The sequence below is a fragment of the Budorcas taxicolor genome, chromosome 15 (assembly GCF_023091745.1).
Source record: "Budorcas taxicolor isolate Tak-1 chromosome 15, Takin1.1, whole genome shotgun sequence".
Taxonomy (NCBI): Eukaryota; Metazoa; Chordata; class Mammalia; order Artiodactyla; family Bovidae; genus Budorcas; species Budorcas taxicolor.
In genome coordinates, this window is record NC_068924.1 from 75,243,111 (window position 1) to 75,264,363 (window position 21,253).

Sequence of the window (21,253 nt, forward strand, 5' to 3'; positions counted from 1 at the left end):
AGCTACTAGCTGTGAACTTTGTAGCCTGGATCTGGATTTGCTGACCTGCATAGCAAGACACTCACGACCTGAAATATAATCCAAGAGGGAACTCCCGGTGGTCCAGCGGTTAGGACTCTGCGCTTTCACCACTGAGGGCCTGGGCTTCAATTTCTGGTTGGGGAAGTAAGACTCCAAAAGCTGTGCGGCATGGCTGGGGCCGGGTGGGGAATTCAGGAGACAGATATGAAGGGGAGCATTTTAAGAGGTGCAATCTCTTTGAAAAAAGGATCAAACTCTTGAACTCAACATACTAGATGTTTGTAAATAAACCTGAATTATCTTTTTTGCAGAGGGCAGGATTAATGCTCCCCCCTACCCCGATACAATTTTTCTTCAGTATTTTTCTTATTTTTATTTATCCTGGGGGCCATGCCATGTGGCGTGCAGGATCAACCCCATGCCCCCTGCAGTGGAGGCGTGGAGTCTTAACCGGTGGATCCCCAGAGAGGCCCACAACCCAATTTCTTTTAACCTCAGTTTGCTCATCCGCTAAGTGGGGATGGGAACAGCAGGCCCCCCAGGGGTTATAAAGACGAGAGCGCTTAGCGCATCCAGCGTTCCCTGCAGCATTAGGATGGCGGTCAGTGAACACGAGCTGGGGCAATGACTGCATAAACACTTGGTGGACTAGCACCCAGTACAACCCACTGTGGCAAACGCTACTCCACACCCACCCCACACAGAGCCAGCCTGATGAGAAGGCTGAGGCCTGGCCCACCTACTGGCCAGAGCTGCTTGCAGGCCCCTGCACAGGCGACAGCTTCACGAGGATGGGCCTCCCAGGGGAGTGAGGCTGACCGCGGTAGGAAGGGGCAGACAAGCTCATGCCTCAGCCAGGGGGCGAGCTTCCCGGCCCAGGGGCTGACTGCATCCACAGTCCACAGAGGCAGGAGGGGAAGCCTCGGTAGGGGCCTCACTCGGAAAGTGATCTAAAATTACTGAGAGGTAAACCCAAGAAACCCTAGAAATGTGACCTTGTCCTAAGGTCAGAAAGAGGGGAAACAGAGCCCACGCACTTTAGTCTGGAGCGAGAAGGCCCGACGCGGTACCTTGGTGCTCGCTGGCTGCCTCCCTGGGGGCAGGAACCCCGCAGCCAAGGAAGGGACTTGCACTCACAGGTCTGGGCCAGTCTTGCAGGGTGGCGGCCACTACTGGCGATGGAAGAAGCACAGAAATGAAGGGTGCCGAAAAGCTGTGTAAGGGCCTCCTGGTTAGTGGGTCCGTTGAGAAGAACGCAGGATCCATACAGAAGGCACTTTTCTGAAAGAAATCCTGTTCTTTCAGGAGTCTGCGGTGGTCCCACTGGATACTAACAGGCACATCAAAATGAAACCACACCAGAGTGCCCACCCCTTCCTCAGGAAGGCCAATCTGCCCCAAAGGCCACCCCTGCCCCAGCAATCAGTAACACAGAAGACAACGGCAGTTCTTCTCAAACAGTTTAATAGCAAATAAACAAAGGAAGGTACCACACTTGGCAGATACAAAATGACTTTTTGTCCGTGTGTCTGTGCAATTAAAACAGATTTTAGGTTCCCCATTGGGACAAAAGGAAAAACACACAAAAAAGGAAGATTTCCTTTTAAACACATACTCCCTTGCTCCAAACTTGTAACAATTTTTTTTTTCTTTTTTAATCCACTACACAAACTCTGTGATCAGGTCAGAAAAGCTACAGGGGCTCTTCTTGCCTTTTTTTTTTTTTTAAACCATTAAAGTAAAATCCATAATTTTCTACATAGTACAACACAAGTTCACACAAAAAAGACATTTTCTTTTGCAAATCAAAACAGGAAAGAAAGGAAAAGCTCAAACAAGGTAAAGAAAAAGCATTTCTACGGCTGAATCACGACTTTGAGTTGATTGAATCCCGTTGTTGCTGCAGAACAGACTGTGCGTTTGGTCATAGTGGCAATTTTTTCTCTTCACATTGTGAAATCACTTTACATTGTTTTCTAGTAGAAAAGGCAAAAAACTGTACAAAACCCCTAGTGTTAAATACAACGTTTGTACCAATAAAAAACTCACACAGGTTTGTCTCCAAAATGTAAAGTTTCTTTTTTTTTTTCTTTTTAAATTATTCACAAAAAGCAGCTGGAAATCAGAAAGGCAGCTGCCGCTCCAGGGTCTCAAATCCATTAAAACCACCACAAAACAATTAAAACAATCAGAGAGAGAAAAAGGAAAAGGAAACAACGTCCAACATTTGGCATTTGGTTTTATCCACAGGTTTTCCCAGAGCTCCTCTTGGAATTGAAAGCAAAATATATTGGCAAACATGGGTTCTGAATACACAGGGAGGGGAGCCTCGGCGCCTTCTGCCCACAGAGGCCGCTCTGTGCAGTCAGACTGTGGGGTGCGCGGCGGTCTCGCTCAGGCTGGGGTTCCTGGCCTCCTTCCATCCACTCACCCCTCTGAAGAAATGAAGCAGCCTACCATCCACTGGGCCTCCACCTGGCCACCCTCTCCTCTGGGTAAGGGGCCCCCGAGCTAACACTAGGCTGCCTGCCCGGTCCCGGGGCAGAGACGCTGCCGAGACCCTTCCTCATCACCTGCAGCGAGGACGACGCGGACAGCGTTCTACCTTCCCCGCCCCGCCCCTCCCTGGACAGCCCTGCTTCCCAGCTCGCTCACTCACCCACCAGCCCACCAGCCGCTCAGGCCTGGGTGGAAGCTATCCCAAACGCCACCCCTGCAAACCTCTGACCTCCACAGACCCACCCTGCGACCTCACGTCTCCTCTGGCCTCACCCTTCACCATGCACATTCTCACTCAAGTCCCTGCAGACCCTGAGGCTGGATGGTGCCCCAAGAGAGGAGGGCAGGCTCCCCTCAGGGAACCAAGGACCGGGGCTTGCCTGGCACCCGGGGACAGTAGCTATCTGGCTCTTCACCCAGTTAAAAAAAATAAACACAAAAAAACCGCCCCGACCCCCACCCCAACAGCTAAGCAAGAGCAGAGCTGCAGTGAAGAGCCAGAGTGGGGTGGCGGGGGCCGGGGGCTGCACAGCACGCTGGCAGGGGCACTGGCGCCTGGTGCAGGCATGGCCCGCCTCTGAGAGGCTCAGGGCACTCTCCGCCTCCGGGGGCGAGGGAGGCCCGGGGCCCCTAAGTGCGCTCAGCCTCCTGCTGCCCACAGCCGCCCCGGGGTGCTCTCTCTGCTCCTGTGCCTCTCTGGACCCCCTTCCCACCCGTCTCTGAGCAGAGCAGCCGGCCCCGGAGGCCCCCCGAGGCCTGCAGGCCTGGTGGGGAGACAGTCTAAATGCACAGGCGCGCGCTCTAAGGGCGAGAGAGGAGGAAGCTGCCGCTTCAGAACACAACAGCACAACCCGGGGAAAATCAACCCCACAACAATTTAAAACAGCTTCTTTGAAACCCTTTTAAATCGGTCAGTTTTTGCACAAACTATAGAAAACAGAGAGGTGGAGGTGATAAACACGGAGGTGTGAAGAAACAGCAGGAAACACGCAGAGCTCGGGTTTCTGGGCACAATCTTAGTAGGAAGGGAAAAATCCAAAACAAAAACACAAAAACAATACAAAAACAGAAAAAACCCGAAGCATCACATTTTGCTGTGGAGACGGCAGGAATAGGCGTGGGGTGGGCGCAGCGGGGCCGGGGGGGCGGGGCCCGCAGGCTCCCCACAAGGGCGCTCCCCGGCAGGGCCACAGGCGGTGGGGGCTGCCTGGGCCCAGCTGCAGCCGGTGGTCAGAAAGGAAAAAGGGTTCAGGGGCTTTCTGCAGTTGCGAACTCAGAAAAAAACAAAAATAGGAACACATGCAGTCTCCTCAAGCCCTACAAACTGTATCAGCAAAATGTGCTCAGGAGCCTCAAAGGTTTTAGTGACATCTTTTATTTCATTGTTTACTCCAAAGTTGTCTTTAAAACTAAACACACCAAGAAACAAAGCCTAGAAGCGGACTGGCTGTGTGTTCACAGAAATACAAACACCACGCGGTATGTGCTAGTAGGGCTGCTCTGAAGACAATTACAAAGAATTGGAATCACAAAATCAAGTGGTTATCTTATGAAGTTCTAGAAAAATAGATTTTTTTTATATTCAAATGCAAGTTTAAATATTTCCCCTTCAGCAGTCGTTCTAGCAAAACCAATTTGGCAGCACAAAAGAAAAAAAAAAGGAAAGAAAAAAGAAAAAACAAAGAAAGAAACAAACATAATAAAAATACACATCAGCATCAAAGGTCAACACAAGGTCAAAGGTGAGAGTTCAAGCATCAGAGAAGCTGAAGAGACAGGGATTTGGACGATGTACTTGACGCCACATCGACATGCTTTAGGCACAACGATGAACAAACGGCAGGAATCTAGAAAAAAAACAAACCAGAAAGAGGGAGACCCACTGAGTTACACAGAGCAATACATCCAAACAAAGAGAGAGAGAACAGGAACACTCACTGTGTACAGCCCTGAAATGAGGAGGCGGGCAGGGGAGGCTGGGCAATGACGGAACTCTTGCACATGCTAACAATGGACACGGGAAAGTCAAAAAGGACATGGAGGACACCAAGAAAACATCCAACTGCCAGAGACACGGGGAACCTAAGGCTTGGATTTCCCCAGAAGCGCCCAAGCGCATCTGAAAAGCAGCTCTCGGGCGGAGCAGAGCCTCAGCCTCCCGAGTCTCACTCCTGGTCGAGACTCAGAGAGACAGCTGGAGCTGCTGGCTTGTGGGGGGGGGCGGGGGGTGCGAATTCTTTGGGGGAGAGGGCCAGAATTTCTCCCCCTTCCTATAGGGATGGCCCTCTTGCCAGAAATCCAAGCTCTTAGCTTCCACGAGGGCCCTGGCCACTCCTGCGGGACCCAGGAGACAGTGTCTGGCTGCATTCAAGGCAAATCAATTTCATGATGAAACCCAAGGAAGAAACAAAGCTACAGCAGAAAACACGTTTATGTAAGTGAGACCCCCACAACAGAAAAGCACTGCTTAAGACTTGACTGCGAGTCTCCCCTCTGCGAGCTGAACCCTTTTCACACCGTGAGACTTGTAGGGGGAGCAGCTTCTCCACAACACCACCTTTGGCCCGGGGAGAGAACTGTGCTCGAGGGCGGCGCTGCTGTGGGAATTCGCGGGGCCGGGGCAGCCGAGGGAACCCACAGCAGGCAGGAAACCTCGGGGTCTGGTATCAGAGGCAGGCGGATTACACCTTTAACTTTCATGCCAATAGCAAAGGGGTTCCGGAGCCCAGGACAAATAGGTAAGCAAGTAACAGTGAAATGGGGGAGGAGGGAGGGACAGGGACAAAGGTGGGCACAGAGTGGAGTTCCGGGCTTTGGAAAACCCCACGCGGGCCAAGGAGGAAGACAGAACAGAAGGTGAGACCGGCAGCAACCTGGGGAGCACAGCTCTCTCCTCCGCCAATTCACAGCGTTAACGCCTCCCCCTCAGGCAGATTGGCTGGGCTGCAGACGGCCACAAAGTCAGTAGTTTCAATCATACACAGCACCCTGTGTGTACAACAATCACATTCTGGATTCTATAAAATCCTGGCCTTTTCCAGAGATATAATTTAGGTAATAAATATTCTCCACCCCGGAGCTGTATAAAACTTCTATAAAAATAGAAACGACATTCTTGGTTCCAGCCGGTTGGGATTCAGAACAGCGCCTCCCCAACCTAGCATTTTTTTCTTTTTTTTGTTTTCTTTTTTCTTTTTTATTTTTATTTTTTGCATTTATTTAAAAAATCCCATCATGACCCTGGAAGCCTTTGGAACAGTTTTATCCTTGAAACACAGGACACATTTCTCCCAGTGCGCAGAATTCAAGTTTACGTGGTTCAGCTTAAGAAGTATGTTTCATGTTTCTTAGAGGACAACAGACCCAAGTTATCACTATGAGAAGGGAACAGCTGTCCCAGCTTCAATGGGATAATCCACCACCACCAACTACCCGCACAACAGCAAGCCGGTCAACGCTCACCTGAGGCCCGAGGACAGAATGGCAAGGAGACCGCCCCCGTCTGACTGACAGCAAACCAACCCCTGTGATCTCGCCTCTGCCACTAGGGGGCACGGCTGACGTCTGTGAGGCTGAGGACCCCAGGGACGGTCCCTGGCCTTGGCTGCGGGTCATATCCTAACAGGGCCACTTCTGCCCAGGGACACATTCCCGACACCAGGTCCTTCCCGGGCCTCCCCACTACCAGCACTTCTTGGAGCAGAGGCTGAGCCCGGAGGCTGTGTGGGTCACAGGCAGGAGTGAGACCTGTGGGAGGCAGCAGGGAGCTGACTGTAAGCACGAGGACGAAAATGAACAGGGTGCTACTGAGGTAAATGAACACTGAGCGCACATGGAGGCTGTAAACGTCCTGCCGTTGCCTTTGTCACCAAGAGCAGAGCACGGGGGTGGAGGGGCAGAAGAGGGGCCTGTCTCCACCCAGACGCCATGCCTGGGCCATCTCAACCAAGGAGGCAACCTCGGATTGCTTAATCCTTTTAAGAACTGGGTGTTGGCCACCGGGAAATGCAGCACCGGCTCAAAGGAACCCTAGGACTCAGGTACACTGAGAAGCAGGCTCCTCTTCCCCCAGCGACGGCTTTTAATCGCTCTGCTCAGGAGAGGTGCTCCCTTCTGCCAGATCCCATAAGCCCTTCCTGGATCTACCCTCACGAGAAAACTGTGGCTGGGGGTGGAAGTGACATTCCTTGCTGTGGTCAATTCCAAAACAGGAAACCCAACAGTGTCTTCCCGAGAGGCCTTCTTTAAAGGGACCTGGTAGACATGGGCCGTGGTCTAGCGGTCTGGTGTTGAAATAAACTATACACGACCCCTTTGACTGGCTGTTTCTTCCTAAGAGCCACCAGCCAGGAAGGAAGGGCTGATCCAACACCAATGGCTGGCTGGGTAACGGATGACAAATCCCTGCTTTTTGCATGTTAGGCTAATTTAATAGGTGCATTATTTCCAGAGACTTGTTACCCCTTCTTAGGTAAGCGGGCAGAAATCCTAGATGAGAATCTAAAAAATCGCTGGCAAGAATGCAGACTTTCCAGTGAAGGCGGTTACAGAGGAGTTTCAGCCTCCAGCTCCCAGGGCTGCCGGGTTTCAAGTCACTCTCCTTCTCCAAAGCCAACCCCACCTGCTATGCCCCCAAAAACTGTTGGGTATCAGTTCTCACGTCACCCACTCTCGTGCTCAGGAAGATTCTGGGGGTCCACTTTCGTCTAACTTCGTCCTCTTTCTTGGGATAGTTTGGGGCAAATTCTGATTCTCTTTCTTAATGTTTTTCCATTTCCCCTCCTCCCCCAGGGCAGTTTGATGTTGGTCCTTCTCAACACACACTGGTTACAAACACAGCAAACTTTTAAATAAAGGAAAAAAAAAAAAAAAAAAAAAAACTCAGGATATGGCACCTAAACTCCAAAGTAAAACACTGGAAACCAAAGCACAAACTTGTCCTCTGTACGAAGCGAAATTCCCACAGAAGGCAGTAGCTGAGTCTTCAGGGCAAGCTGTGCCTGCGAGAGTGGCAGGGATCAGGGTCCAGGGCTGTCAACACACAGCCTTAGGGCTTCGAATCATTAGGGTGCTCCTCCCCCACTTACCAGAAGACCCTCTCACTCCAGTCTCAGAGGGGAGCACGCTCAGTAGGGCTTGCTGTCGTTCTTCGAACGTTTGAGCTGCACTTTAAGCCGCTTCATGCCGATCTGAAAGCCGTTCATGGACTGGATGGCAGCCTGAGCCGAGACAGGATTGTCGTAACTTACAAAACCTGTGTGTCCAAGCAGAAACCCAGTGAGGGGCGTGAAGAGGCAAGGACAGCCTCAGTCCTCCTTATGCAGCAGGATCCTTACATGAGCTGAGTCTCAAATCTCAATTCTTCTCAGCAGGAAGACTTCTTGAAATTACATCACATGCAACAAATCAGGTTCCTAACAGTATCAGCTGACATCTACACAGTATCCTCAAGTATTTTTTGGCCAAGCCATTTTCCATACATTATTTTTACCCCTGGAGCGACAGTGTGGGTACAAATCACCATTCCCACTTAGAGAAATGAAAAAATAAACTGAGGCTCAAAACGAGGTAATGTAATCTACTCAAAGCAAAGTTAAACTAAACCTAAACAAAGTCAAACTCAGCTCTTCCTGCTGTCAGCCCCTTCTCTTTCTCGCTCACTGGACACTCAACCCTCCCCACACCAGAAGAAACACCAACATACCGAAACACTTGCTCAGGTTTGTCTGCTTGTCTATAAAAACCTTGGCAGACACGACGTTTCCGAAGGGCATAAACATCTGCAGCAGGTCCTGGTCTCCGAACTCCTGGGGCAGGTGGTAGATGAACAGGTTGGCTCCTTCCGGACCTGCAAGATTCCCACTGACTGAAACGGCATCAGGGTCAAGCACACTCTCCCCCGCACCAGCTGAGCCCCATTTCCACCTGTGTTAAAACTCTCAGCATCCCCCAAAACACAGAAATGTGTCTGGAGAACTAAAAAGATTCTCCAAACACACAGAGAGCTGAAGGGCAATCTCTGCAACAGGTTCCTCCCCTCTTTCCTGTTCACCATTCTCATGCTCTGTCTCACCGACAGAGGGCAGAATTTGACCCTGTGGGAGGATGGCATGCTGGGATAGTAGCAGGCAGATTTGCATTTGGAGCAAAAAAAAAAAAAAAACCCAGTAGAAAGAGATTATATGTAAAATGGGTTTCAAAAGAGTGCCTAGAAACTAGAGGGCCAGCAAAGAGGTCAGTAGTCGCCAGTCAGGTGGGGCAGGGACTGACAACAGAGAGACAGGAGGGAGTTTCTAGGGGTCATGGAGATACTCTACGTCTATGGTGGCAGGAAAGTGACTACATGTGCTCATCAGAGCTCACAGAGCTATATTCACCAAAGGGTGAATTTTACCATAAGTAAACTGTGCCTCAGTAAACATGTATTTTTAAAATACATGCCTATGATAAATAATCAGGCTTCCCTGATAGCTCAGTTGGTGAAGAATCCACCTGCAATGTAGGAGACCCTGATTCGATTCCTGGGTTGGAAGATCTGCTGGAGAAGGGATAGGCTACCCACTCCAGTATTCTTGGGCTTCCCTTGTGACTCACCTGGTAAAAAATCTGCCTGCAATGCAGGAGGCCTGGGTTTGATCCTTGGATTGGGAAGATCCCCTTGAGACGGGAAAGACTACCCCCTCCAGTATTCTGGCCTGCAGAATTCCATGGACTGTATCGTCCACAGGGTCGCAAAGAGTTGGACACGGCTGAGTGACTTTCACTATATAAGTAACCAAAGCTCAAAAACAGAATATGTTTTCCTCTTCAACTCAAGGACTTCCCAATGAAAGAAAAGCTTTAAAAAGTATTTTTACTGGAGTATAACTGATTTACAACGTGGTGTTAGTTTCTGCTGTGCAGCTAAGTAAATCAGTTACACGTATACACACGTATATCCACTTTTCGAGGTTCTTTTCCCATACAGGTCCTCAGAGCACTGAGCAGAGTTCCCTGTGCTGCACGGCAGTCCGCACTGGTCTGCTTCACGTGTCTCGGTGTGTGTGTGTCAGCCTCAGTCTCCCTGTTCGCCCCTCCTTAGCCCTCCCGCCTTGTTCTGCATCTGTGACTCCTCCTGTTTTGTGAGCAAGCTCATCCGCAGCACGTTTCAGAGCGACACCACATTGACCTTTCTCTGCCGTAGCTCACTCGGCACGATGCTCTCTAGGGCCCGTCCATGTTGCTGAGAATGGCACTGCTCCATTCTCTCTAACGGCTGGGTACAGCCTGTTGCATACACGCACCACGCACTCAAGAAGAGTCTTGTTACAGCGGCAGTGCAGCCAGCCTCCAGCCGCCCCGGCCTCCCTGCTGTCGTCAGATGCTGTGGCACACGGTGCCTCGTGGTCTCTGCGCTTGCTGCCCCTCTGCCCCATTCCTCTTCTTCCCCGAGATACACACACGGCTCGCGCCTTCCCTCCCTAAGGTCTGCGCTTAAAACGTCCATTTGGAGAAACCTCTACGGAAAATGCTACCCTTCTGGCACTCTATTCTGCTTTCCTGTGTGTTATTCTTCAGAGCACCACTGGGACACCTCACGCTTCTGCTCCCCGCCTGTCTCCAGGGTTCCAGGAGCTCCCTGTCAACACAGCCCAGGGCAGGTGGTAAATGTCCAGCTTAGAGCAGGGAGGGCGTGCTGCACCAGGGCTCCTAGGGGCTAAAGCAAGAGAGGATGCTTGTCTTTTCCTACATGAACGCTTAGATCCTGCCAGCTCCTGGCTATGAAAACCCATCAAATAAGAGCACAGAGATGTCAGCAGCGTTTTCTACTCACACAAACCACTTTCAGGCTTCTTTCTGCTTAGAAAGCCTCTCCTGAACTTACTACCATTTGTGTCAAAGCACCTACTCCCCACTCCATCAGCCCACAGGCTGTAACTCTGTCTCATCGTCCTTCGGTTTGTCCTCAGTAACGAAAAGCACAGATGAGAAAGTTAGGAAAACGCCAAATGACAGGGTTAAGGGGACACCTAGACAGAAGGCATCCTCTAGCAGACTTCTAAGAGAGACTTCCTCTAGCAGACTTCTAAGAGAGAAGACATCCTCGAGCAGACTTCTAACAGAGAAGACTTCCTCTCAAAAACAGACTGCCAAATGGCACCAGACACAGTGAGGCCAGTATGTTTCCTCGCCTGAAAGCTGTAGCCCCACTCGAGGAGGGTGTACACAGGTTCTGAGACGAGCCACAACCAGAACACATTCCAGTGCAGACCACAGTTTCTCAGTCCACCCCTGACAATGCCAAAGAGCAGTGCTGGCCTCACCACCTCAACAGCTCTCCTGGGCTTTGCCTGCCCTTCAGTGCTGGTGCAGAGAGTGTGCCCACCCCGCCCTGACTCCAGTCCCCCCGCACTCACCTTCCTTCTGGCTTCCAGCGGCGCCGACACTCTGCTGTGTCAGCAGGCTCTGGTTGTACAGGGTGGGGAGTGCTGCGGCAGCGTACTGCTGGATCCCCGAGTAGGCCTGTGTGAGGGCCTCCATGGTGCTCCCGGTGCCGTTGGAAAGGCCGCTGCTGCCCAGGCCACCATTTAAAGCAGCCATCCCTTGGTGGGGGTGGGGGTGGGGGTGGGGGAGGAGGATCGACAAATCGGAAAGACTCAACTGATGCGAAAGACAAATGCCCAAGTACACCTTGTCATCTCCTCCTTAGCTTCTCCCTGAGAAGGAACAGCCATCTGACGGGTCAGGTTTCAGGACTGTCACCAGGGCCCATGGCTAACGGGGACATTCTAAACGGCCACACCCAGAGGCAGCTCATCCTCCAACCTGCACAAGAAGCGATACCACTGACACGTGACCTGCCCCACTTCTTCTCTGGATTCGCTGCCATTTTCTCCTAAGAATGGAATGTGGTAAAATAGTCCCAGGCCTGGGGCCTAAAACAAGTGCATACATTGTATGATAGATGTGGGTGAATCCCATCATCGGGATAGCTGCCAACGTTTACTGCGTGTACCACGGTCAGACGCTGTACTAGGTGATGTGCTCAGCACTGCACTGGATTCTCATTTTACCTGACAATCCTCAGAGAACTCTAGTCCCACTTCACAGACGAGAAAATGCCCTTAGAAAGGTGGTCTTAAGGTACAGGGTCAGGTCTGACTCAAAACCCCACGCTCATTTCTAACTCCACTGGGCCACCCCCACCATTCACTCTAAGTGTCCCTACCAGAGCAGTTTAAAATGTGCTACCTGCACAGAGTGACTGGATGACTTCCAGGGACTGGCCCTCACCTGCCAAAGAGCTGACGTTGAGGCCTGCTGTTGCTCCAGCTAATGTCTGCAGGGCTCCAAGGGAGGCGATGGGGTTGACGGAGCTGCTGCTGCTGGAGCTCGGTGAGGACCCTGCTGTCAGACACCCACCAGTTAAACTCAAACCAACACTTGCCTTCCCGTGTCAACAGGAGCCAAAGCACAAGCCGTGTCACTCAACTCTTCATTCTCTTTATAGGGGGGCTTTCGGTTACCAAGTCCCCCGCCCTCTGCTCGCCCCAGTGAATGATTCTGGAAACAACACGCTCCTGCAGTACACAGAAGCGATGATTACAACTAACTGAAAACTATGAGAGCTCTCTTAACTCAGAAGAAGACATTTGAGACTTTACTGTTCATGATCTGACCCCTTTGGAAATGGGGGTTAACTATTCTCCAGAACAACATAATCCTCAGGTAGGATTCTGCCCAAGGCCCACAAGGGCGCCCGGCCGCTATCACATGCTTACCTGAACTGGTGAGTACGCTGAGGGGACTGCTGGACGTGGTGAGAGCACTGGTACCACTGGGTGTGTTCTGAGCTGCACTAGCTGCGGCAGCCAGTGCAGCCAGGTTCTGTAACTGCATTGCATTTAACCCTGCAACATCCAAAGCACGCGATCAGCCAGCAGCTAAGAGTGCCCTATATCCACTCCGGCAATGACCGTGCAGACTGGCAGAAGGCTCATCCCAAAGTGGAACTATTCGAGGTATAAGCCTTACAGGCAATACTATAGAGCTCCAAAAAGACTCAGGTACCATTCAACTCATTGAGAAACTAGACATTTCCTCAGATAAGACATGTCTAATACAATAGCAGGCCAGCCCAAGTGAGTGAGCATTAATAAATGGATGGGCAACTAGAAAATCAGAAAAAAAGGGGTGGATTCTGTGGTCTACCATGGAGACAGGCAGACTGAAGAGAACAATGGCAAAGCCCAAGGCAGAGAATGCATCTGTATCTGAGCCTTCACTCATGCTTTACAGGGGATCTGCTCTGCAATGGAGGCGAACCAAGCAGAAAATGTAGCAGAGATCCAGAAGACCATGGAGGGATGACATGTGAAAACTGCAACAGTAGAGAGAACAAAGAAAGAACCACCACCTGAATAGCAGGCTAATCATCAGAAAAACAAGAGAAAACAAACTCCGAGGAGAAGACCTCCAAGTGGAACCCAGCAACACTGGCAAAAGGAGAGAAAAAATCTGAACTGCACCAACGTGCGGCAAACGATTCACCAGGTAGGGGAAAGGCAGATGGGCAGGGGTGGGGAATTAACGAGGAGAGAGAGGCTGCAGCACAGATTTACAATCTGGCAACTTTCTGAAAACACAGCAACCTTTGAGTCCCGGGGACAAAAAATGAATCCATCAGACTTCCCCAGTGGCACGCTGCACCTCACCTAGGAGTAGCCCTTCCTCAGATGCACCTGCCTAGCCGTATCCCAGTGCTGGGGGGGTGGGGCTGGGCGGCTCTGGAGCGGCCCTGTCCCTGCCTCGGGTTTGTCTGTGGAGCCGTCTTTGTTAACAACTTGGGCATCTGTCAGTTAAGTTTCTGGTGTTTGTTAACACCAAAAATAGTAATTACCTAAGGAATAACATGTATCAGACACTAACTTTCGAGGTTCTAGCAGCTGCAGGGCAAGCCACACACACAGAAGCCATCTTATACTTTTCCTCTGAGAATCACTGGAAAAGTCACTTTATTGTGGAAATAATTCGTGCAATTTTCTCCTTATCAAAGTGGCTGCAGACAGTCTGCAGGTACTAACAGCTCTTCTTACTTGAGACTTACAGGGGTGGGGAGCAGACAGCTGCAGAGCATTATGACACCAGTAACTAAACGGGCCGCCTTCGAGAGAGGAGGCATGAGTCCCAGGGTGTTCATCTAATGTCAAGTTTATGTAATGAGTGGGAATTTTTTTTTTCCTGCACGAACAGTAGAAAACTCTCAAGACTGTTGTTAGCTGCGTCTGTTGGCTTGGCTGGTGCTGCTCCTCCGCAGCAGTGAAACACTTACCTCCCATCGGGTGGAGGCTGCTCAGGGTGTTGAGGTTCCCAGAGGAGGCAGTCTGCTGAAGGAGCTGCAAATAAAGCTAGACATTACACCAAAAAACAGAACAAGAGTGAGAGTGAGGGCTGGTTCTGCATCTGGGATAACTCTACAGCACAGCAAAGCGAGAGTGCAGAGGCCCCCAGAGAGAAGAAAGTCGAAGACAAGAACCCAAGCCAACACAACAAAAACATGAGGCTTACGACAGCACAACCCAGCTGAAGCCCTGGCGCAGAGGACGGCCATGTCAGCTGCGTCCTAAGCCAGGCCCGAGTCCCTGGCAACACAGCGCAGCAGCAGAGGACAGAGCGCGAGGGGAGACCCGAGCTCAGCTCAGGCAGCCATGCAGCCCACTTCAGGAGCGTCTGCAGACGAGCGACTGCCATGTCTAACTTCTCTCCCAAATCCTCCTTGATCAGGTCCATACACCTTATTTTATAGGCTGTTCCCATCTGGAGACCTAATTTCTACTTTAGCCGACTACTTAAAATGCCAAGTGGGACCATTTCAGGCTCTTTCTCAGAGTATCCTTTACCAGCCACGATGAAGTTGTAACTAGATCAACCTTGTTGTGACTAAAATACTACGCGTTCATCTAGCCCCATTCACCTCACTGTTGCAGATGACCAAATGACGGCGCAGGCTGCACTCATCCACGGAACGTTCTCTTTCAGTGAGTGTTCCGTAACAAATACAACGAGAGGACCTGTCCGTAAGCTGTGAATCTCCACGGCCTTACCCTGTACCTAGCAAACTGGAACCCTGATCTAAACAACCTGCTGGAACCTTTTGTTCCATTCAAACCCAATCACTGAATGGCTGGTATTCTTGCTTCTGGATCCTCGGTTCAATCTGTTACCCATTCCTACAAACATCTGACCTGGCTCCTCTGTCATCATGAATCTCTCCAGTCTACAGGCATTTCAGGCAAGTTCACAAAGTTCCAGAAGTAGGATGAAAAAGTGCGCACACACAGAATTTTCTCAGCTTCTCAAAGGGCTCCACAACCTGGAAGATTTAAGAACTACTGCCCTGGTTTCAGGCTGACACATTCTAGCGCCTCCTAATTAATGATGGCGTGCTATCACTTCCGCAGGCCATCACTCACACGTCTTTGTTTCTGTCTTCTTCGGTGTCCTGGCCAGCGGGCTCAGTCCCAACTAGTGGGCTGCACATACTGTACTTGGCACTCGCTCCCTAAATGAGACCAGCTCTGAGCGCGGGGATCACGTTTAACTGAAACAAAGGGGCCACAGCTCTCAACATATACCATCATGTGCCCGCTAGATGTGGTAGTGACGACAAAAAGGTGAGTCTTCCCTAAGAGGAGGTGCCAAACCCTCTAAGAAAAGCAAGCACACGCCATGGAGATAATTTCCAAAGCATTATCATTCTGGCAGAAGACTAAAATCTAAGAATTTTCTCAACTTATAAGCAATGTTCTAGCACCAAGGAACAATTTAATCTGCAGAAATAGAACCACCATCTAGGCTTTCTGATTTCAGAGAAATACCAGCAAAGATAATTCTTCTAATATTTTAGAAACATAGAAACCAGAGGGCATCAAATTAGCCAAAACCTGGCACCGAGGGCAGAAACCACTGCCTTTCTTCTGTCTCCATGTAAAATAATATGTTAAAGGATGAGGAATGAATGACTACACTTCTGTGTGTATTCTTAGGCTATCCATACTAACCTAGTGGCTTCACCATTTGTTTTCCTTCTTTGGTAGCTTCACAGATGACTTGTTCTTTCTGATTCTAAGATGAGACAGTTTTAAGTGTCTTGTGCCATCTGTGATTCTTTTGAGGGTTAAAGCAGTGATAATCCCCTGTAACATACACTGCAGACCTAATAAAGTCTAACAAATTAGAGCCTGCTTTTGGATTATATGACTCAAACCTGACAAGAGAGAACTCAAATTAAAGGAAATCTATTTACTATTTAGTGAACTCAAATAGACACCTGTAATACTCATTTAATAATGTCCATGTTAATCTCTTGACCTCTCTGTCAATGGGAAAATCTACTGTCATACTCTTCATGGAAGGCTCAGGAAGAATTTTATTGATGGCCTCTACATCTACTAAAGAAAGAGATGGAGAGAGATACTTGGTAGCTAAGAATTCCCCAGGAATTCTTTTCCTTGGGGACAGGGACACATGTTTCCAAATCTTTGTATTAGGAAATTAGGAATTCACTCTAATTGGAGCAGAAGCTCAAAATATAACCAACGATGTGTGACGAGAGAGCGAGCCAGTGCATACGTGAGACTAACGTGACAAGGAACACCGTGTTGCCTGAATTTTTCTGTAAAACCTGGGATACGCTAAAAGCTGTGAGTGCTATTATATGTGTTAGCTAGGGACAGCAGGAGAAGAAACAGCCGGGAGCCTGCACAGCCTGCAGAAAGCAAACCACAGGACTCACTGCTAAATACTGGGGTCCGAGAGTGTTTAGACCAGCCAGGTTTCCCCACACAGAGGCTGCGCTGATTTGCTGCATCTGCTGCTGGAGCTGCTGGGCCATTCTCTTCTGTTCTTTGTCCTTCTGTGTATCAGCAAATTTTACCACCATGGGGGAGGAGCAACCCTACGAAAACACCAAAACCAAAGGGTCAAATTCCTCATTCTGGGTGAAGGGAAACCCTCCTTTCCAGGGTCCCATGGGCTGCATTCTCATTTTATTCAGTGCCAAATGATTCTCCTCTTTGACAGACACAAGTGGCAAAAGGTAACTTGAAAGGGTGAACTAGCTGCACTATGCTAACTTTAAAGAAAGCACCAGTGTTTCAGATGTTTAGCTGGCTTACCTTTCAGGGCTTCCCAGGTGGCATCAGTGGGAAAGAACCCACCTGCCAATGCAGGAGAACTAAGAGACCCGGGTTCGATCCCTGGGTCGGGAAGAGCCCCTGGAGGAAGAAGCAGCACCCCACTCCAGTACTCTTGGCTGGAAAATCCCACGGACAGAGCAGCCTGGTGGGCTACAGTCCACGGGGCTGCAAAGTGTTGCACGTGACTAGAGTGACTTCGCACACAGCACCTTTCAGGGCAAGCAAATGCTACACATGGTACCGGGCCTCGGCGCTCAGTGGCCTTGGCGCTCTGGCGCTGGGGAGCCCTCCCTTTCACCCGCCTGCGCCCACCTCCATGGTCTGTGCTTGGTGCATCGCCTTGATAGCTGTCTGTGCCATGGCTCTTGTTGTGAAAGTCACAAACGCACAACCTGGTGAGAGAAGAGTCAACAGCTCATCCATTCATTTACTGATTTATCTGACCGACATTTACTGAGCACCTACTATGTGCCCAAGTGCCATGCTACCAATAGAGACGTGATTCCTGCCTTCAGGAGTTCTCGATCTAGTGGGGAAGGTGATGTGTTACCACCAGGCGATACACGCTTCAGGGAGAAATCAGGGAAGCACAAACAGGAGAGAAAGTGCTTGACAGATAAAGGAGGAATCACATTCTCTAGTTTCTCTCGTGAAAGGGGTGTTCGCACTTTGGCACAGAATTTCTCCAAGGACAGAAACAGAGAATTTTAATGCACGACACTTAAGTGCAGAATGCAGATTCCTTGGGGGAACTGGGATCAACTGACAGGAATCATGACGGGACCTAGAAACACAACACCATACTCAACCCTCTCCATCTTGATAGTATCATTCACGGCAGCTGGAGATCACTGGTCTCCACTGATCCAATTAAAAATAACTCCAAATTTAAGATGCGTACTTTCAAAGGTACTAAAGGTACTTTTAAAAGTTAAAAGTGTACCCACCTCGGCTCAACCCATCAGGTCCCCTCAGTATCCGGCATTCTTCAATCTGTCCAAACGAAGAGAACATGACTCGGATGTCATTTTCAGTGCACTTCTTGGATATCATCCCGATAAACAGCTTCCTGTCTTCCACTGCTGAGAGAGTGAACACAAACGCTTGGCCGTTGCTGCAGGCGGCGGCGCAGCAGAGCGCTGTGCCTTCCAGCCTACCGCACGGACTTTAAGATGCATTCTGTTTCATACCTTAGCACCTGCTCTTATAAATCATAACCGGGAGCACTTAGATGAAATATAGTAGCTTCAGGGTCTCATGGAAGTTACTTAACCCTTCTGTGCCTGTTTCCTCGTGTGATTACTAGAGGAAACTTGGTTCACCTCGGAGGTTGCTGTGGGTATTAAACACCAAGTACTCAGCATCCTGCCTCGTACTTAGCGAGGTCTGCTCTCACCAGAAACACTGCTGTACCAAAGGATGAGTGCTCACACTGAACTGATAAGACAAAAGAAGCAGAACACACACTCAGTGAATCTAATGGTCCACTTTCATATTCTGGTTATCTTCTTGAGGACTAAGCTTTTCTTCCTAATTTTTTAGGGAGGGAATCTCTTCAGTTCCCCTCCTTATTCTGGTTGGTAAGGAACTATGCAGATCAGAGGCATTCCAGTTCACTCTCAGACGTTCCTGTAATGTTTCCCTGTCAACTCTTATTTATCGCCTCTATTTACCATGCTTATTTTAAAGAACTCAGATGACAGATTACTTACAGCACTGAATCACTATCTTCTACCAGACACAAAACTTAACTCAAAATGCATTAATTCTGAGTAAGTAACAGATTAACTGAAACCATGAGACTCCTAGGTGAGTTGGGCTTGGTAAACTCCTTCACATGAGTCTTGGCAATGATTTTTTTTGGATTCGACACCAAAAGCAAAAAAAAAAACAAACAAACAGAGCTTCCCCAGGAGCTTCCCTGGCGGTCCAGTGGTTAAGACTCCATACTTCCAATGCAGGGTCAACAGAGACACAAAAGACGCTCAATACCACTAACCATCAGGGAAAGGGAACTCAAACCACAGCGAGATATCATCCCATATATTAGAATGGTCATTATCGAAAAGACAAAAAAGAACAAGTGTTGGTGAGTTTGTGGAGAAAAGGGAGCCCTTGTTCACTGCTGGCAGGACCGATGTGGCGCAGCCACTATGCAAAGGAGCACAGGTCTCCGGAACATCGGGATGAGTGCCGCCGTATCACCCAGCGACCCCACCCGGGACACTCATCTGAGGAGCATGAAGACACTTCCTTCAAAAGATCTATGTACACCCATGTTTATACAGCAAAGGTACCGAAGCAACCTAAGTATCCATCAACAGAGGAAGGGATACAGGAAAAGGGGTATTTTACACACACGATTATTCTCCAGCCATGAGAGATGAAATGTGGACCCATGTGACAACAGGAATGCACCGTGAAGCCATTCTGTTAAGTGAATTAAGTCACAGAAAGATAAATACTGCATTGCTCTCTTTTAAATATGAATATTTCAAACAAAAAAACAGTTGAGCTCATGGAGAACAGACTGGTGCTTGTCAGGAGCAAGGGAAAGGAGGCAGGCAAAATGGGGAAAGGAGGCCAAGAAGTATTAATAAGCTTATTATACATAAACTTCCAGTTTTAAAATAAGTCACGAGGATGTATGGTGACTATAGTTAATACTGCATTGCACGTTTCAATGTTGTCAAGAAAGTAGATCTTTAGAGTTCTCATCACAAGAAGAATGACTCTGGTAACTGTGCATGGTGACAGATCGAGACTTTCTGCAGTGTCACTCCACAGCACACACAGACACTGGATCATCATGCTGCACAGCTGAAACTGACATATCATGTGCCAATTATACCTCCACAGAAGGGCAATCAGTGCACAATGCAACCCAAATGCCATGAGGACAGCAAACACACCCGCAGGAACCGCATACGGGGAGGACTCGCTCACGTGCTCGCTTACCGTTGTTCTTCTCGCTGTCGGCAGGCTTCATCTGTATCGGATGATGCATCTAAAAGGGAAGACACGTGACTATTAGCATTACACACACTGGAGGCATTCAGAAACACAGATGAGGACTCTCAGGGAAATACCAAAACCGAGCTTTAAGAGCTGTCTCTGGGGACCTCCCTGGTGATCCAGTGGCCAAGAATCCACCTTGCAATGCAGGGAACGTGGGTTCAACTGCTGATCAGGGAACTAAGATCCCACATGCCTTGGAGCAACTAACCCCATGCGCCACAACCAGCGTCCGTACGCCGCAATGACACAACCAACCGAGACCCGACGCACCAAAGAAAGGAAGAATTGTCTCTGAACTCGCGCCTGCCTTGTTATCGCTCCTCAACAGAACCTCAAAACAGAATGTGAGTCAACAAGTCAAAATTCTCTTGGCTGAGAATCACTTTCAATCTATCTTCCTTGAAACATTCCCTTTATTCCTCCTTTGCATCAGTTGCTGTGGCAGTCACCCTGTTCCCCCCCGTAAGTGTGCTCCACGCGTCAAAGCCACCGCGGTTCCACTTACTAGTAGGAGTTTCTTACCCCTGGGAGGACCTTCATGTTGTGAAGAGCGTTCTGAGCTTCTAATGCAGCTTTTCGGGTGTAAAATGTAACAAAACAGCACCCTGCAATAAACAATACTTAATGAAATCAAACCAGTCCTTTGAAAGCAGATAATTTACGAGAGCACTCCCTCCTCCAGGGATACATTGAAAGTCAAAAGCCAGGGCTGGGTTTATTCAAATGGGTGGGTGGGTGGCGAGAGGGGAGGGAGGGAGAAGGAGAAAATCTAACAAGGAAGAGAAAAAAAAAAAGAGATTTTCTACCATTTTCTTTATTGCTATCGGCACCTGGTTGTCTTCTTTAGCTGCTCCTGTAGCTTCTCTGGCAAGGTGGCTGTCCTTACAAAGGTCACAGAACCACGCCATTCAGCCCGCCCTCCTCTGCCCAGGCAGTGCGCTGGGCACGAAGACTCAGCCTTGCCCTCTTACAGCTTGTGGTCTACAACTCCCCCTTTCTCAGAACAAGCCTTACACTGCAGCCAGTTTCTACCATATGCCTTAACACAGTCATCACTTATTAAATTATAAAATGACTTAAGAGCAAGGATCTCTTAGTATCTATTTCTTGGACTCTTAGTTCTCATCAAATATAATTACATGTCCAACAGCACTTGACTGAGGAGACCTTGGGACTCTGTGCTCTGTGTCTTCACTGGGGATCGGAGGGCATAGGTATGTTTTGTAAATCTTAGGCCCGCAGTCCCATAAGATATGATATAGATTTCTTTTAAAATCACCCTGCAATTAAGATTTTAAATTACTGTATATTACATTGACAGTCATTTTCGGAAACTATAATGCCTTTTACTTTTGGCTAACTACGCCACAAAGAGAAAGTAACTCCTCGGCTCTAGACCCTTCGCTATTAAGCTGGTTTAAGCACGACAATCACGCTTGCTTACCTCTGTACTAGAGGACAGCTTCCATAGAAAATCACTCTGAAATGGGTTATCTGGGTAAACAAGTGTATATCTGCACGTGTCTAGGGGCAAAGCT

General features: G+C 49.3%; 1 protein-coding gene across 17 annotated transcripts in view; it reads right to left on the reverse strand.

The window, feature by feature from the left end:
• Positions 1-1,479: 1,479 nt before the first annotated feature.
• The window catches only part of CELF1 (CUGBP Elav-like family member 1), a 66,595-nt gene continuing 46,821 nt past the window's right edge, over positions 1,480-21,253 (reverse strand). For 2 of the 17 annotated variants that reach the window (XM_052652636.1, XM_052652628.1), the window contains 12 exons: positions 20,238-20,320; positions 19,656-19,704; positions 17,645-17,776; positions 17,010-17,089; positions 16,295-16,456; positions 13,832-13,907; positions 12,282-12,410; positions 11,794-11,904; positions 10,917-11,102; positions 8,225-8,368; positions 7,608-7,774; positions 1,480-4,367 (listed from right to left, as the gene is read on the reverse strand). In XM_052652636.1, coding sequence (XP_052508596.1) covers positions 7,647-7,774; positions 8,225-8,368; positions 10,917-11,102; positions 11,794-11,904; positions 12,282-12,410; positions 13,832-13,907; positions 16,295-16,456; positions 17,010-17,089; positions 17,645-17,776; positions 19,656-19,704; positions 20,238-20,320 — 1,280 coding nt within the window. In that variant the 3' untranslated portion in view covers positions 1,480-4,367; positions 7,608-7,646. Of the gene's footprint in view, positions 4,368-7,607; positions 7,775-8,224; positions 8,369-10,916; positions 11,103-11,751; positions 11,908-12,281; positions 12,411-13,831; positions 13,908-16,294; positions 16,457-17,009; positions 17,090-17,644; positions 17,780-19,655; positions 19,705-20,237; positions 20,321-21,253 lie in introns of all 17 variants that reach the window. The other 15 variants (XM_052652635.1, XM_052652627.1, XM_052652638.1 and 12 more) reach the window with 9 other exon arrangements.